The sequence below is a fragment of the Zeus faber genome (assembly GCF_960531495.2).
Source record: "Zeus faber genome assembly, chromosome: 22".
Taxonomy (NCBI): Eukaryota; Metazoa; Chordata; class Actinopteri; order Zeiformes; family Zeidae; genus Zeus; species Zeus faber.
Genome location: NC_137209.1, coordinates 8,290,260 through 8,307,852, shown reverse-complemented (window position 1 = coordinate 8,307,852; position 17,593 = coordinate 8,290,260). Strand labels below are relative to the sequence as shown.

The 17,593-nt window shown below is 45.2% G+C and overlaps 1 protein-coding gene across 1 annotated transcript; it reads left to right on the top strand.

The window, feature by feature from the left end:
- Positions 1–653: 653 nt before the first annotated feature.
- On the top strand, positions 654–9,801 carry tp53 (tumor protein p53). Its single transcript, XM_080023359.1, has 11 exons — positions 654–728; positions 1,973–2,061; positions 2,155–2,200; positions 2,316–2,501; positions 3,755–3,929; positions 4,914–5,026; positions 5,151–5,260; positions 6,299–6,417; positions 8,398–8,486; positions 8,716–8,786; positions 9,124–9,801. The coding sequence occupies exons 2-11, from the start codon at positions 1,985–1,987 to the stop codon at positions 9,212–9,214; spliced, it is 1,077 nt and encodes a 358-aa protein (XP_079879485.1). The 5' UTR covers positions 654–728; positions 1,973–1,984; the 3' UTR covers positions 9,215–9,801.
- Positions 9,802–17,593: the final 7,792 nt, after the last annotated feature.

Here is a 17,593-nt window from a genome sequence, read left to right as displayed (position 1 = left end):
ATCCAATGTGATCTTTTCCTCATTGAATCTAATCCAAAACGGCTCTGCTGTGACTGATTTCCATTGCTCTTCTTCGCTTTCCTCATTTACCATAAACGATCCGTTAAATTCCAATTTGTTCCTCGCACAGTCGGTTTTAATACTCTTATTAGAGTGTTGTCCAGTTATTGAAAATGTGCAGCAACGCCCGCTTTATCAATTGTTATGTTTAGGCCCGGTCAATACATGCATCCTTATTGTCTCTTAGCCCTCTAGAATTGTTTGCACTTTATATGTGTCTGGTGCAATAGAGCATGTTTGTCTATTCGGTACATATGTTGTTTCTTTTTTTTTTTTTTTTTTTTTTAAGCATTTAATTTATCCAACTTGGCAGCTTGCGCTGCTACAATGCATGGATGTGGGGGGAAAATGACTAAAACACCTGGGACGAATAAGACCGCATTTCGGATGTAGGCCTGTGATCTCCGAGCGAACCTCGAACGCCGCCCTCCCTCGCCTCGCCTCCCAACCAGCGGCCCCCCGCCCCCGCCCCCGCCCCCGCCCCCGCCCCCGCCCCCGCCCCCGCCCCCGCCCCCGCCCCCGCCCCCGCCCCCGCCCCACCGCCTCGGCCGGAGGCGTCCCCTGCGTGCGGCGTGCGCTGCGTTTCAAAAAAATCAAAATATTTGGGCTCCCCGTCCCGTCGCGGCCGGCTCGCCTGCAAGTCGACGCAGTTTTTGCATGCGGACGAGGTAGCGTGTTGGGTGCCTCCAGTAACGCCGTCCTGCGCGGGCGCCTTCGTGGGACAGGACGAAATGATAATTCCAAAAATAAAAATAAATAAAAGTTGAGCGTTAAGTGGGCTCGAGGCAGGTGCTAGCGTTAGCATTAGCAGCCGCGCAGAACGGCGAGGGTTTGTCGAATGGGACTCAAACGAGCGGCGTTAGCGGAGATTGTTATCGATTTCAGGACTTGGTGGTCGAGGTTTGGATATCGATTTAGCAGCGGAAGTTGGAGAAATCGATCGGTGGCGCCTGGGCCTACTGGAAGTGGCGGTCAATGGTGTTTTATCTATAAGCGGGAATAATCTATATTTAATCGATTATATATCGCCTTAAAACTTAAAAAAAAAAGCAGAATATACCTTCTAGTATGAAGTGAAGCTATTTAGTGTAGTGTGGAAATTCGACTCCTAACTTGTGTAAGATGTTTTCTGGTCTCCGGGCCTGTGGCCTACTTTAATCGAGCTCCCGTTTCCTGTGTGTAGAATGTGGTTTCGGCCGATCTGAGATTAGACGTCACTCCCCGATTGCGCTTATCGTAATATCGCGCCAGAACCAAATGTTTTAAAGTTTGTCATGGCTCTACCGAATTGGGCCGAGTATCCACATGACGAATTAGTTCAGTCCCGATCCTGACGTTTTAGTCGACTATTAACTGTCAAGCAAATAATCGCGAGTAACGACTTAATTGCCCATTTTTTTGTTCATGTTCTGCCACTATAATCTGCCCAAGTGAGTGCGATAAGGGCTCTGCGGATGATTGAATGAAATAAAATGTTTTGCGCGTGTAAATATCTCATGGAAGCACTAGTAGTCACCCCCAAAATATCGTCAAATTATCGATACTAAGTATTCGTAAAAACGTATTGTGATCATGTCAATAGCGCCCAAACCAGTTTTTTATTGCCAGGTTGTGTCCTGCCTTATGATTATCAATGCACATAGATCCCCTTGATGATTTTTCCACTATTGTGGTTATAGCCTGCACTGCCTCTCTTTAAGTTCTGTTGTTTATTTTATTCATGGCTAATTAAAAGCTATTCCTGATCTTTTACTGTTTTTCCTTCGATAACTTTGCTCCCACAATCTAAGCCATGCCACAATAGTAAAATGTTCCTTTTGGTTAAGAAAATAAAGACTCTTTAGTTTGTCCTGATTTTTTTTGTACTATCACACGTCAGTGTAAGTAATCTAAAGCATCCTCTTGCTTACAGGTACCAGGAGCCATGGACGAGTTTAGCGTCGTCAAATTAGAAAGTCTTCCTCTGAGCCAGGACACTTTTCAGGTCCTGTGGGATAGTGTGTAAGTCTGGAAGACTATTCATTTCAAGCCTTGACTCATTTTCTGTTGAGATCGTGTTTTAACTAATCTTGTGTTTTTGCCGCTCTGCTCCAGCTTGACACCGTCGATATCGGATATTCCGGCGGGAAACGACGCCTGGGTAATGCCATGAATGTGGAAAACAAATTTGTCAGACTGCTACTGTGATTAAACAACCTTTACTGCTTCTGCTCTAGTTCCATATTTTGGCTCAAATGTGTCTCCCCCTCCCCCAGTTGACCGATGCCACGCTCCAAGGGGGTTTCGATGAACACCTGTTTGGGTTGGCTCCCGCTGCGCCGTCCACCGACGGCTTGAACCCCCCGGCCTCCATGGTTCCCACCACAAGCGACTACTCGGGAGAGTTCGGCTTTCAGCTCAGATTCCAGAACTCTGGCACGGCCAAGTCGGTCACCTCCACTGTAAGTGATGCTGTCCTGGAAAAGATGGGATGCTCGGGGCTTCGAGGGGAAGTTGAGGGCAACATAGAAAGTTTGCATCGGGTGCATTTCAATCCATTGGGTTGAGGCACATTAGCGGTCTACCCAAATTTTAGATGTTCTGCTTTTCAATGCCAATAGATGGATGTGTATAATTAGACTGTGATAGACTTAAGCTATGATAGTGACATAAAATAAACCAGAAAAGACAAATTCATTGTTAAACACAATTATTCGTTTGACAATCAAGTGATCCTGGCTGCCATCGCTGCAATACATTATTTTAGATGTTGCGTAGTAGTAGTATTTAAAATAAATAATTTTTTTAAGGAATATTCAGCCCAATTTTCATCTCATCCTGTAGAACGGCAACGGTGCATATTCTTAAAGTCGCTGCTGGAGCTCCTTAGCTTAACAAAATAAATTCCTCCCGCCCGAAGTGTACCACTCTGAATCCGTTATGATTGTGACCAATTATATTTTATTAAAAAAAAAAAAAAATCACTAACAATTTAAATTGTACAATTTTCTGTAAAACTCCATTTATAATTTAATTTCCTCAAGTCTTCAATAAATGAAAGCCTTCTATTGACGAATTTCCACTCAATTCTCTTTTCTTATGAATTTTCCTTGGCCCGAAATTATTTTAAACAAATGAGCATGTAGGGAAAACCTTGTTATTTGAACAAGAAAGTAACCCCTTACCTTGGTGGCACGCTAAATTCTATCCATTCTATCAGCGGAATCTCATTCATTTGTGACTATTTGGTCAAAAGTTTAAGGTTGAAATATCAGTCACTGTGTCTCGACAGCCAATTGCAGATAGGTTTCCACGGTGACTCATCCGTCGGCGGCTCTCCATTGGCCGCATTGTATTTTGGTGAGGGTGTCCCAGCGCTCAAACCACCGCCCCCCCCCCCCCCCCCCCAGTGACGCGTGTCTCTGGGCTGCAGAGTGCTGTTTCAACATGACGGGGCATGTTTATCTGCCAGGTTCTACCAGTCAGGATGGGGTTAAAAATGATCTTTTGCCAGGTGTGGTTGAGTTTCAGGTTTTGTTTGGTTGGGTTGTTGTCTTTGTTGTAATGTTTGTTTTTTTTGTTTTGTTTTTTTAATGCATCCGATCACGTTGATAAGGACTCTTGAAAGGTCGAACTAAAGGCGGTCTACTTCTTTCTCCCCGAGCAAAAACAACATTTGGACCTGGACGTCCTTGTTTTCTCCTTTCTGTGGTAGTACTCGCTCGCCCTGAACAAGCTGTACTGCCAGCTGGCCAAGACCTGCCCGGTGGAGGTGCTGGTCGCCAAGGAGCCGCCGCAGGGCACGGTGCTCAGGGCCACGGCTGTCTACAAGAAGTCCGAGCATGTGGCCGACGTGGTCCGCCGCTGTCCCCACCACCACAACGAGGACGGTAAGGCTCTTACTTATTTATGATTGAAATATTATTTTTATTTCTGAGGACAGCTTTATTTATGTTTGGAGTTATGATTTGATTGCCAAACGGAATAGTGTGTGTGTGTGTCTGTGTGTGTGTGTGATCAAAGGTACTTTTAGGTGTGTTAAACTCAGTGGTAGAAAGTGAAGCAGGATGTAAACTTTAAAAAGATGTGAGGACAAAAGACGTAAAAGCCACAGAGAACATGTCCCAGACAACTTGGTGGTGAAAGAAGCACAAACTCAACAGCAAGGGGAAGAGGCTTTGCTTTAAAGATGAGAAATAGTGAAATCAAACTCTTACACAGTGCCATTTATTGACAGAACCCATATTTCCTCAAATAGTGACCCGGGCTTTTATTTACCTCGACTCCCCTCAGGTGCCGTGCGCCTCAAAATAAATCCCATCAAAACGTGCATTATTTTTTTGTATTGGGAGACATGGGGAAATAGGGGATCTATTAGGGCTGCCCTTTGAAGTCGACGAGTCAACTCAAGTCGAGCAGTCGTGTTTTGTTTTTGTTAGTCAGTTTGCGTAACAATAACAGGATAAAACACATAGAAGCTTACAAAATGCACAGGGAAAACATTTTAATGAGGCATTATAAATTAGGGGAATCAAATATTTTTATGTGTGGATCGTCCACTTGGAGAGGGAGAGGGAGGAAGGGAGGGAGAGAGAGACTCATAGCCTAAATAGAATTTTCTTAATATCTCAAATACCGGTAACGTTGGAGCTTATCGATACTACGGTCTGTGAAATCAACCTGATGTGACCGTGGCTGGAGTGAAAACGAGGCAGGACTTTTATTTATTTATTTTTTTGCTCTCTGGTCCACCTACATTTTTTTGTTGTTACGGAAAGCAATTTCAATGTTTTTATATATATTTTTGCTTTCTAAATCACCCAGTTCAGTCCGTCAGTCCTTGTTCCGTCTCACCTTTTCCCCGTCCGTCTCAGTGGTGGACCACCGCAGCCACCTGATCCGGGTGGAGGGCAGCCAGCTGGCCCAGTACATGGAGGACATCAACACTAAAAGGCAGAGTGTGATCGTGCCTTACGAGCCCCCACAGGTAGGAGCCCACTAGTACACACACACTCGCACAAAGACTACTGATGTACTTGAATGGGTTTGTATGTATTTTGGCCTCATCTCGGTTTGATGTCACTCACGTCGTCGTACGCTTCCTGTGTCAGCTCGGCTCTGAGATCACCACGGTTTTGCTGAACTTCATGTGCAACAGCTCCTGCATGGGCGGCATGAACCGTCGCCCCATCCTCACGATCCTCACCCTGGAGACGCCCGAGTGAGTCTCCTTTATTTTTTCTTTGTTTTGTTTCAGCGTGAATCAAAGGGTATTAGGGATGCTTTGATCTATAGCGATCACATATTTTGAATGGTATGTTTAACAGAAATTTATTAGGGCTGCCCCCTGAAAGTTGACGAGTCAAATCATTAGTTGGAAACCCGTCAGTCGACTGGGATTCATCAAGTCAAGTAGTCGTTTTAGTGTTTTTAGTCCGTGTGCATTACAATAACAGGATAAAACAGATAGAGGCTTACAAACTGCACAGGGATAACATAAAGATTAAAATATAATTTATATGTGTGAATCGTCCGCTTCTGGACACAAATGCGAACACAGTTCTTTTTATTTACATTTTAAGAGAGAAACTTAAATACACGAAGAGCAGAATTAACACTGCTTTATTTTCTGTGCATTACGCATGGAGAGGGGGCGATCGGGTGCAGTCTGCGTTCGTCGTGCCAGTGTCACTCCTCACTCAGAGCAGGGTTTCCTTGTACGTGTGTGAGAGCCAAGCAGAGGGAGCCGGCCCCGCCCCCCTCATGCATATCTCCAGTGATAGAGAGAGGGGGAGGAGAGATGTCTCTTCTGATAATAGCCAAAATGCTTCTTAGACCAATATCTTATTATAAATAATATATATTAGAATTATAAGAATTATAAAGTGTCTAGTCTATAGCCTAAATGGAAAATAAATTTTTTTTGTTTCTCCAGTCCCGTTCATAGTACCAGTAACTTTGGAGCTTATTGATATACGGTCTTGAATAAGCCGCGGGGCCTTTAATTCAGGGTCTCGGTACCCAACCCTAGGCCTGAGCAATACCTCGAAACCCCTTCCTCCGTGCTCCCCCGCCGCCGAATAGTCAAATATTCCCATTGAACAGCTGAATCCCATTCCACTGCCAAAATTCTGAGTAGGGTGTAGCCCTAAAACTGAGTGAACTTAAGTCTTATTTGTTATTGATGATTTTATTTGGATTGACACAAGATCTAGAAATCCCAGGTCCTACTGACCAGAGCTCTACCCCGCTTCGCTAGGTGTCAGGTCCTTGGCCGCCGCTGTTTTGAGGTGCGAGTCTGCGCCTGCCCAGGACGTGACCGCAAGACTGAGGAGGCCTCTAAGGCTCAGGGCGGCACAAAATCCACCAAAAAAAGGAGTAAGTAGCCCACTGTGTCCCACCTTAAGGCTGAGTATTGTTTAAATGCTGAATTAATAATAATAGTAATAAATGGATTTAAAAATATACCTTTTCGAAACAAGTACTTGGCGCTTCTTACTTTCGCTGTTGGGTAATTCAGCTTTATATTTAGTTCACTGATGCTGAAGAGACTCTGTCTGTGTCAAAGTCTCAGGTAAAGGAGTATTATTTTCACAAACCATTAAAACTGACTTAAATTCCCCCATAGTAATCCGTTTTGACAATTTCAGGTCATTCTGTACATTATTCCAGGAAGAAGGGGGCAGTGTATTTAAAAGTTGTTGTTTACATGTATTGTATGTACAGCGATGAGGAGGAAGCAGCCCAAGGAGAGATTCATATATATAAAAGCCAATCAATGTGAAGGTAGCGGACATAGAGATAGCCACTACAGATGGTACACTACAGAGTACAGTGAGGTACAAATCCCCTTTCACACATGCATTCTATCCCTCAAATGTTCAGAAACATTTGCTGCATGCGGTCATGCATGAATGGGATCGATATTCAGGGAAATCTGTACCGCCAATTTACCACCTCAAGACCTAGTAACATTTCAGGGAAAATTCCGGTGCAGCTGTTTTGCGAATGAAAGCAGTAATATTGCAGGGACAAGCACGTAAAGTGCTGAAGTGGGAGCTAAGAAAGTCAGTCAAACGCAGCTTTCTAACAACTACCATGGTTCCTGCAGTGCGGACACAAAGAAAAGGGAGGGTTCCTCCGAAAGGGCTTAGCGCTATGAAAAGTTCCCGCGGTGCTAAAACGATCATAGTGTTCTAGCTGAGAAGTAATTTGAAAACCAGCCAAGCCCAGATGCCCGCAGTCCAGTGCCTCAATGTCATTCACCACTTCAATAGCTGCGCTTATTGTGCTGTGTTCTTTTCTGAAGCCTGACTGTTGTGATATAATATAATTTGTGTCTTTTAAGTTGTTTACTAACAAACTTTTCAAGGATTAAAACACATCATTTAGCGACCGGCCTGTAGTTATGAATGACGGATGGGTCCCCTCCTTTCGGTAAAGGCAGAACACTGGCATATTTCCGTATGGACCTTCATCACATCAAGAGGAGGGGAAAATGAATGGTTAAGCCATAGAATTAATTGGGGTTGGTGAAGAGTGAACCCTCTGCTCATGAGGCTCTTTTGGATCTGGATGTAAAGACTCAAATCAAAAAATAACCCGAAGAAACAAAATGTTCAGTGATGCACTTGACCCGGACGGCTTCCCTTTCTTTGACCAGAATGGACAGCTGAGGGGGGAAAACCAGGGATTGTCTTTTTGCTCAAAATCTGCGGACGGGAGCATGTTTATTCATATGAGTAAAAGTGTCACACAAGAATTTCCAAACCAGTTCTACGCCATCAATGAGAGCGATCTCGTTCCAGTCAAAGTCCCAAAAATCATGAAGGAAAGCTTGCTCACAGAAGTGCTTAAGAATCTTGTTTAAGAACAACTTGTGGCCTTGATTTGGGGAGCTTGTCTGAATGTCGCTATAACACAATGGTCGCCCGTATCGTTTGCAAAGATACCAATGTCCTAATATTTACGAGGAGCCTTTGTTTAAAAATAAGTCAAGAAGAGGGTTTTTCTGGGTATTTGACATTCGGACACGTTGAGCTATTAATGAGTTGTGTAAGATTAAATGAGTCACTGGTTGTCCCGTCTCTGACAGTTTGAAATCCACCTGTCCCAGTTAACATCTCCAGGTTGATAGTTGTTTACTCAGCGATGACTTTCCTTTATCATAGATCACTCCGTCAACACCAGAGCAGCGTTCTGTTCCCTCGCACAGGGAACTCCAAACTGCGCTCAGTGGCCCACCTAGTGGTCGCTGGAAGGATTGTTCATTGTTTTGCATTTTCCTTGTTGCCAGATAGTGACGGCAGCCACAGAGAACCCCTCGCTCGAGCTAATGTCTTTTCATTGCTTCCCCAGAGAATCCGCCTGTCCCTGACGCATCGGTTTCCAAAAAAGCCAAGGCCTCTTGTGGCGAGGAGGAGGACAAGGAGACGTTTGTGTTGCACGTGAGTTCACGCTCTTTCTCTCTGTGTGTGTGTGTGTGTGTGTGTGTGTGTGTGTGTGTGTGTGTGTGTGTGTGTGTGTGTGTGTGTGTGTGTGTGTGTGTGTGTGTGTGTGTGTGTGTGTGTGTGTGTGTGTGTGTGTGTGTACAACTTTTGCCACAATTGTGACGGGACGACAAACCTAAAATCGGTCCTCGGAGTCTGTTTCAGTTTGACGCAAGTTTCTCCTCAGGTCCGTGGGCGTGAGAGATACGAGATCCTGAAAAAAATCTACGACGGCCTGGAGCTGCTGGACAAAGAGAAGTAATTCATAATCTTATTATTTATTCCATAATTCCATGCAATTATTTTACACCACAAAATGATGGTAGAACATGGTGTGAGGTTGAGGGTCATTCCTCAATAGTTATCGGAACCCCAAACAGACGTCTTGAAATGTCATGTTTGCGCAGCGGCCCAAAACATAACTTTCACATTCTAGAATATGGAATTACTACAATAAAAAAAAAAACAACTGACAATAGATTATAGTTTCACCCCTACTGACTGGTCAAGTAATGAATGACGGTAAATTCCTCTCTCCCACTGCCAAAGCCATCTTTTAATTTTTTTTGATTGCTGTTTTTCCCCTGCGGCGTAGGTGCAAAGACAAGGGGAAACAGGAAGTGGCCGTGGGGCCGTCCAGGGGCAAGCGGCGCATGCAGAGTGACAAAAGTGACAGCGACATGTGACTTGTTCCCTTTGGAGGAAAAGGGGAAAAAAAAACAGAACGGGTTTAATGTTTCATGTCAATGGATGTTTCCCTCCTGCTTGTCTGCGTCTGTCTGAAAACCATTGGATCTGACCTCTTAACCGTTACATCGGTGAGTGTGTCTGCATTGAAGGTCAATTGTCAGCAGCATTGAGCAGCGCTGATTATACCATTAAATGGCATTCCAAATCATGTATCTTGCCAGTTTTTACTATGATCTGTATTTTGACCGTGCAAGGCCTCAAACCTGCGTCCTTCAAGCAGTGTTACAATTGTCGTTGCGGATGTTTCTTGGTTTGCAAGCGGATCTTAACTCCCCCCCCCTTTTTTTTATTTTTATTTTTAAAATCAATTATTAATTTTCTGTTATGACCCCTCCCTCATCCCTAAAAAATAATGATGGTTAATTTGAACCATGGTATGATGCAACGGACTGAACGGTGCTACGATGTATTGTGTTAAAACAAACGACCTGCCCTAGACCCAGCATGACCTAAAGAAACTACTTTTATTTTATTTTCACTGCCATGAACTTCATTTGCAAAATAAACTTTTTTTTAAATTGTATTTTAGTTCTTTCTTCATAGCTTATTTTTGCCACAATGAGGATTTGTTTTTGTTTTTTTTCCACATACTTTTGTATTGACTCGCCTTTTTGTATTCATCTTTTCCACACGACCAAAATAAAATGTGGATCTAAATGGTTGTTTGTGTTCATTTGGGGGGGAATTAATGTCTATTTATGCACTCTAGTGGTCGCTGAAAGGAAAGCGATTTGGTGGGACATTACATTTCACTGCATATATGTATGGAAGTATGTATATGTATGTGACAAATAAAAAATCTTGAATAAAAAAAATCTTGAATTTGAACAGGGAGCAACGTACAGCTGAAATATACAATAAAGCTCTGAATAAATCCAATAGTTATGTGAACATCGGAAACCTGAACCTATCTCCCTGGAAACTATCCACAAGCGTACTGGAGTGTCTGCAGGTGCTCAAAATATAGCTTTTACAAATGCAGGGCCTTGATGTTACATTTTGATTTATAAGGTCTCTTCTATTTATAGATTTATTACAGTTCATAGAATCACTTGGTTCATAACCAACCAACTGTCGGTATTCATAACAATACAAAGTACTTATGTGTGATGCTTTATAATGAAAACCACCTGTGTGGGCAGAAACAGGCGCAGGGGGAAAACGGTGCATGCGGATGATTTTGGGTTTTGAATGGATCCGAGTGGAAGGTGACCAACCTGCGTTGCCCCCGAAGCTCGGGTTAATAAATGCACCAGTTCCTCTTAACGCTTTGCATGTGCACACCACTAATGCAAAACCAGGCGGTATCTTAAACAAACTCTGTCGCCACAAGTTGAGTAGAACATTGTTCAGCCGAATTCATGACAGGTTGACCTTGCGAATGCGTCATCTGCTGTTCCCCCGCCCCCACCATAATAGACGCGTTTTACCCCTGATGAGCAAAATGAAATGCAGAGTACACGTCTATAGAACAGGAGAGTGGCTCCCACTGGACTGGAATTGGTAGAGAGAGATCAGGATTCCAGCGACGAAAACAAAATTTGCACTTAATACTGTTAACCTTACCACCCCAGAGCAGTATGGATAAAGTCCTTATTCTTCTGTTTTGGGGTAAGTCTTCCAATCTCAAGTTCTGTATGTATTTCTATTTTTCTAGAAACCCCATCGATAAAAGGCATAGGAAAAAGAAATAATAGTGATTCATAATAATTGCGAGCCATTTTGAGACATGTTATTCAAATAACAATTGAATTAGCCCAAGTAAAGTCATAAATAAAAATATAGTATAAATAGTTCAAATCTGTTATTGATATGAATATTTTGGATGATGTATATATTAAGTATTACATTATTGGGCTTGTCTCTGTTTTCAGGTCCAGGACTGTTGTGGTGTGAGCCAGAGCGACAGTACTTCCGTCACGGCAATGCCTCCACCTGGGACGAGGCGAGGCGACATTGCAAGGTACGACACGGCGTCGCAAAAGACAAACCAGACGTGTGCGTGCGTGCGTGCGTGCGTGCGTGCGTGCGTGCGTGCGTGCGCAATTGAATTGCACGTGCATTGCCAAGCATTGACCTCCAAGCACCCCATCAGGCCTGCTACAAGGAGCTGGTGACACTGACCCCCCAAAACGTCCAGACCGTCCAAAACCTCGACCACGACTACTGGATCGGTCTCCGCAAGAACTTTGATCGCTCGGCCAGGCCCTGGTCCCGCTGGGCCAACGGGGACCCCCTCACCTTCCAGAACTGGTACCCGGGACGGCCCCTGCCCCACCCGGGCCACCTGACCAGCGCCTGCCCCGTGTGCGAGTGCTGCTGCTATGACGGCTGCCGGGAAAACCGCAGCGCAAACACGATGGAGGCGGCCCTCTGGGGCACCCCCAACACTCGGGTCAGCGGGCGTTTGAATGGAACCACGGAGGATGATGCGTCCATAGAAAGCCCCTGTGTGGCCGTGCTCAGCATGGGAGCCTGGTTTGAGAAGGAATGCACGGAGAAGCTGCCCTACATCTGTTATGAAGGTGAGGCTTATCCCCTCTTCCGTAGCTTCCCCTGAATGTTCGACTTGAAGCCACGTTAAATCATTATAAATCATTTTGGAAAGACAGCGCCCCCTTGTGGCACACGCCGAACATGGCGTTGGGGCCTATTGGCCCCGCCCGTGGGGAGGGTCCTGGAATCCTTGACACCGGCCTAGTGCGTGTTTTTTTTGTCCCCTTTCCCCCGCCGTCCTCCAGAGCACGTCGCAGCTGAGGCCCAGGTGGCCAGCGTGACGTCCACGAGTGCCACCGTGATCTGGCAGTCCTTGCCCGGAGGCGTCAGCCACTACAGGCTGGAGGTCAGAGGTCACTCAAGCACGATGGTGCGGAACTTGACCTACGGCCTCACCGGTCTGACGGAAGGCACCGGCTACTCGGTTGGGGTTTTCCCGATTAAGTGCGGGAGAGAGCTGAACCCGCAGAACGTCTCCTTCATTACCAGTGAGTCTGTCCGGTCACCTGTGGCAGGAGTGCAGTACACATCATCAAGTCATTCGGAAAAAAAGTCACATATCAGTATAACCGGCAACCCAGATTAACGCTGTTATCAATGGTATGTAATTAAAGTAGATTCTTGAATAAACAAGAAATGGGAAGGGAAGCAAAATTGTCCTTCACAGCACATGCGGAACAAACATTGTGCAAATGCTAAAAAGCAAAACGAATGTCATATAATATGATATCAGTTATACCAGTATAACTGGCAACCCAGATTGACACTGTTTTCTTGAGCAGTGTTTTTAAACCACTGTACCATGCGAGTGCGCCGCCGGAGCTCACCAGGAGTGTCCCGGGAAATGTTTCATATTCCACTTGAAGACATTAAATAATGGAAATGAGCTCTTGTGTTGCAAGATCAATATTGCAATTCCAATGCTGTAGTCATTTATCAGTTACAGCCAGACTAACAGCTCAGTGGGTTTATTTCACTGTGGAAAGTGAGACAAGGTTAGGAAACAGTGATCTAGAGTATCTATAATTATAAGGAATGGCAACAGGGGAATAAGGTAGAATATCTCTTTCCCATAAAAAAAACATCCTTTTTACCACATTGGACTTAAAATTATCCATAAGACCTTTTTTTCATCTCATCGTTTCAGTGCCGGGAAAGGTGCAAAACCTCACCGTCGACGCGGTAACCGACAAAACCGTCCATCTGTACTGGCAGCCGCCGGTGGGCAACCTGGCCTTCTACCGCGTCACGTGCAAGGATCGACCGGACCTGAACATCTACGGGAACACGACGAGGGCTGAGGTCAAGGATTTGACTCCGGGAGGCCTGTACACATTCCACGTGATGGCGGCGGTCGGAGACAAATTGGGCAACGCCGCCAGCGTCACCACGTTGACGAGTAAGAGAGGGCCTCTTGCATTTTTTTTATTTTTTTTTATATTTTTGAAAAACAGATTAATTTCACCCGTCTTCCCCCAGAGCCCGGCAAGGTGTCCAACTTGACCGTGTCCGAAAACATGCAGGACTCCCTGCTCCTCAGGTGGACGCGTCCGGAGGGAAAGCTCTCGGGATACCGGGTGAACGCCACGAACGTCTCCAACCGGTAGGTCCATCACCTCAAAGCGGATGCTTCGATCTTTCAGGTTCGTGCCAGTTTTTTAACCACGCGCGCACGCACCTTTTCGGCAGCGTGCTTTTTGACGCCGAAGTGGATCAGAAATTCCAGAGCAAGACTGTGACGGGCCTGACCCCCGGGGCCGAACTGTGGATCTCTGTGACGGCGCTGGCCACCGCGGGGAACTTCTCCCAGGAGGGAGACCAGGTCACCGTCGTCAATTTCACCGGTGAGAAGAGAGAGACATGGTGACATGATTCGGTTGTTTCTGCCTCCGTCCCTATTAATCTCTTCCTTCCCTCCCTTCCTTCCCTTCCCTCCCTCCCTTCTCTTCCCGTAGCTCCCGGCCCCATTTCCAATTTGTCTCTGTCCACAACCACAGACACAATCACGGCGATCTGGCTCCCCCCGCCGGGCAGTTATAAATCCTTCGACGTCGAATTCCAAATGGCCGGCTCCCAAAACATCACACGCGAAACGACCAGCAAAACCAAGCTGACGCAGAGTGCCCTGAAGGTCGCGGCAAATTACACCGTGAAGATCCGCACCGCCAACGGACACCTGTTCAGCACGGTGGTCGTCGACTCCTGCTTCACCAGTGAGCAATCCCATTGCATAGCGTGCGTGGGCATCGAACTCCCACTTCGCCGACGGGTTCAGCCGTTTGTTTTTTTTCCACCCACCCATTTTACAACATTTTACAACCCGGCTGAGTGTTTTGCTACCGTGACGCGATGTCAATGCAGTCCAATGGGGCAAACGTTTAAGCCTTAAAAAAAAACAATAAAGTCGGACAGTCTTTACAGGTTACACCGTCATACATTTGATCAGGTTTGTCAGGATTCTACTGACTCTTTTACGTCAGCGAGTTGGGTTTTGACCAGTTATTACGGTACAAACAACACCCGTACCTGTGTTTTTTTTTGTTTTGTTTTTTTAGAGCCGGTCAAACCGGGCCCGATTCAATTCCAGGGCTCCAACAGGAGCCACATCGCTCTGGAGTGGGAGCCCCCGCGTGACACAGGGGCGACGAGGTACTTGGTGAAGTACCACGCCGCCTTCTGGGGCCACCGCGGGAACCTGGAGGTGAACGACACGGGCGTGACGGTGGGCGGCCTCCACGCCGGCACCAAGTACCTGTTCGAAGTGCAAACGCTGGCGGGGATTCTGTTCAGCGAGGCCACCCGCGGAACGCGCTTCACGGGTAAGACCAGTACGAGCCGGGGAGGGGTTTTTTTTTAACCCAGTTACGTCCTTTCAAAATCCATGTATGTTTAGGGATTTGAGAACCGGAAATATCGGAGTTGTGCCGTTGCTTTTCACGTTTCCGATGGCGGGTTCAACACACTACAAGTTGCTCTGCCAAATATCGCGATATTTTTGACCGAATACCTCCGTATGGATATATGACGATGTTTTGGAGATTACTTTTTGCGCTTTCATAAGGTTATTTTAGGGTGAATGACAAATACGTTTTTTTTTAAAGGGGAGCAAAAAAAAAAATAGTATATATTTCTTTTGCAACTCCGATATTTCACCATAATTTGCAAATAAATTCTTTAAAAATCAGACAATGTGATTTTCTGGATTTTCTTTCTTCTCATTTTGTCTCTCATAGTTGAGGTTTACCTATGATGAAAATAACAGGCCTCTCTCATCTTTTTAAGTGGGAGAACCTGCATAATTGGTGGCTCACTAAATACTTTTTTGCCCCACTGTATATATATATATATATATATATAGTTATATAGTTATATATAAATATACATTTATTGAGATACATGCATATATAGTTTTTTATTTCGTCAAAAATATGTATTTTGTTTATTTACATATATCTATTACGTTTCACTGTTTAAAACACAGTCGCACCACCTGACGTTTTTCGACTTTTTAAGCCCAAAACGAATAAACTTTAAAAAGTGAGCACACTTTACAGAGATCGTTTTATTCTATTTGTGTCTTCGAATCTAGCTTATTTGAATGATTTGGACACAGAAAAAAGATTGCGTCATTGACCCGTCGCTGTGACGTAGCCTCAGCGACGACGTTCGACTGTGCGACGACATTCACGATAACCAAAGTCCCAGGCGAGACCTGGTCTCACCGCGGCGATTTCCTACCGCAGACGCGGACAAGAGGCGGGTCACCCTCTCCATGCTGTGCTCCTCGGACGAGCCCCTCTTCTGTGACAGCGACGCCACCAGGAAGAAGGTGAACCGCAAGGTGGGTTAGGTACCAAGGAAGAACCTTTGGACCGATCCGAGCCTTTTCCTTTTTACGGTGGCTTTCATCCAGCCGGGACCCAAAGCAGACGTTCGACCGGTACATTTACCGCTTTGACCTGCTTTCCAATGTGAACCTTTAGAGTTTTTTTTTCATTTAATTGTATTTAAGTTTTAATTTTTTGATTTCCGGCAATTGAATCGTCTGTCTTTGTTTTCAGCTGAAGGAGCATTTCTCCACGAGCCCGTTGAAGGACGTGTTCTTGGAGCTGCCATGAAGAGCGCGGTGAACCGAAAAGAACACCTCCATGCAGAAGAAAGCGCCAGAAAGTAGAGAAGACGTGTTACTTAGATCCACTTCTGCTTTCCTACTAGTGGAAAAAAAGCTTCAAATTATTCTTCAAATATATATAGAAACTTCAAAATATACCTCAAACTATACGTCATCATCTCGTACTTATCCTACAACAGCTACTTTGGCTCTTTTATTTAACTTTTATGATCAACAAAATCTTGCTAAATGTGGTAAAACTATATATTACGGTTCTAGTATGTATTTTGTTATTTCAGTGTATGTATTTTATCTTGAATTCAGAAAATAATTCTAGCGTTTTCCCCAATTCAGAAGTGATGTTTAGAGCAACGCTCTGATATCCCGAACCAATAAACTCCCCTCCCTATGACCCCGGGTCTTGTGTGATAACATGGAGATCTGATCATGTCGGCAGATAAGCACACAATATATGGTCGTTGCCTCAGGTTGAAGTTTGGCCCGTCTGATAATGATTAACTTCAAAACAAAACTAAAAAAATCGAATGGGTGATCTCTTCCATATGATAAAGACCAGTGAAATAAACTCATTTCCACTGCATGCTTACCACTCTGCTCCTCTCACGGTGCTTGGATGCATTTCCAATGGGGCGAACGTAAAATAAGTATAATGTCAAGACACCCGGTGATTACGCACAATAAGCTCTAAAAATACAAAAGTGTGCGCAATCGACACAAGGCGCTTGTGCAGGCGGCCGCAAGGGGCGGCGCCACAAATTGCGATTCTATAGTTCCTAAATAAGTAGCTGGGACAGTACCTAGGTGGGAAGTGAGGAGGCTTCCTAGGTAGGAGGTGTCCCGGCTACATCTGCGCCGACGTAAGAGGGACTAGAAACAGGAAGTTGCATCGCTTCCTACCGGCAACTCGCTGGCGCCAACGTCACCCTTTGGAACGTACTGTGGCACTTCCAAAAAAAAGTGATTTTAAAATATAATAAATCCCCTTCCGTGCTTGTGTGGTATGGGGATAGATCAGGCCTTAAAAGGTCCCTATTTATGGTGTCAAAACTGCATTTATGCATCATAACCGGCACATGAAGTTCTCAGACAACCAAAACCTTTAATCTCATTTATTATGTAAAGATCATGAAAGTGCGTTACAAAGTGCATAAATACGTAGACAGAAATACATAAACATGGATACTGAACGTCTCTGGAATTACACGTTCAACCGTATACGATTTAGAAACGCCAGCACAACTGGCATAAATATTCGACTTTGCAATTTACACACGTCTTAATTGGACAATTGTGCACAAGTCTAGTGTAACGCACTACCTACAGGATCATATCAAGCCTGGTGTGAGGATGCGAGTGAATTTGGCGACACCCGCGGCGCCGGCAGATTCATCTTCGGCCCGGAAGCTACTTCGCATACTTCAGAGTGCTGCGTTTGGACATTGATTGGTCGACCCACAACGCGCCAAGGGCGGAGGAGCCGTTGTTTGCATCGGCGGAGCTTCATCTCCATTGTGTTGCGTTAATGAATCAATGACTTGGTTGGAGGTGAGTTGAACGGGGCGATTTGATTCGGACCGCAACTCAGCTCGCAAGATCTTGGCTTTTTTCCGTGGGATCTGTATGCCGAAGTCGTCCGGTTTCGTTTGGTCCGTCCGGGTAGCGTCGGGGCCCAACGGGGTGCTTTCTT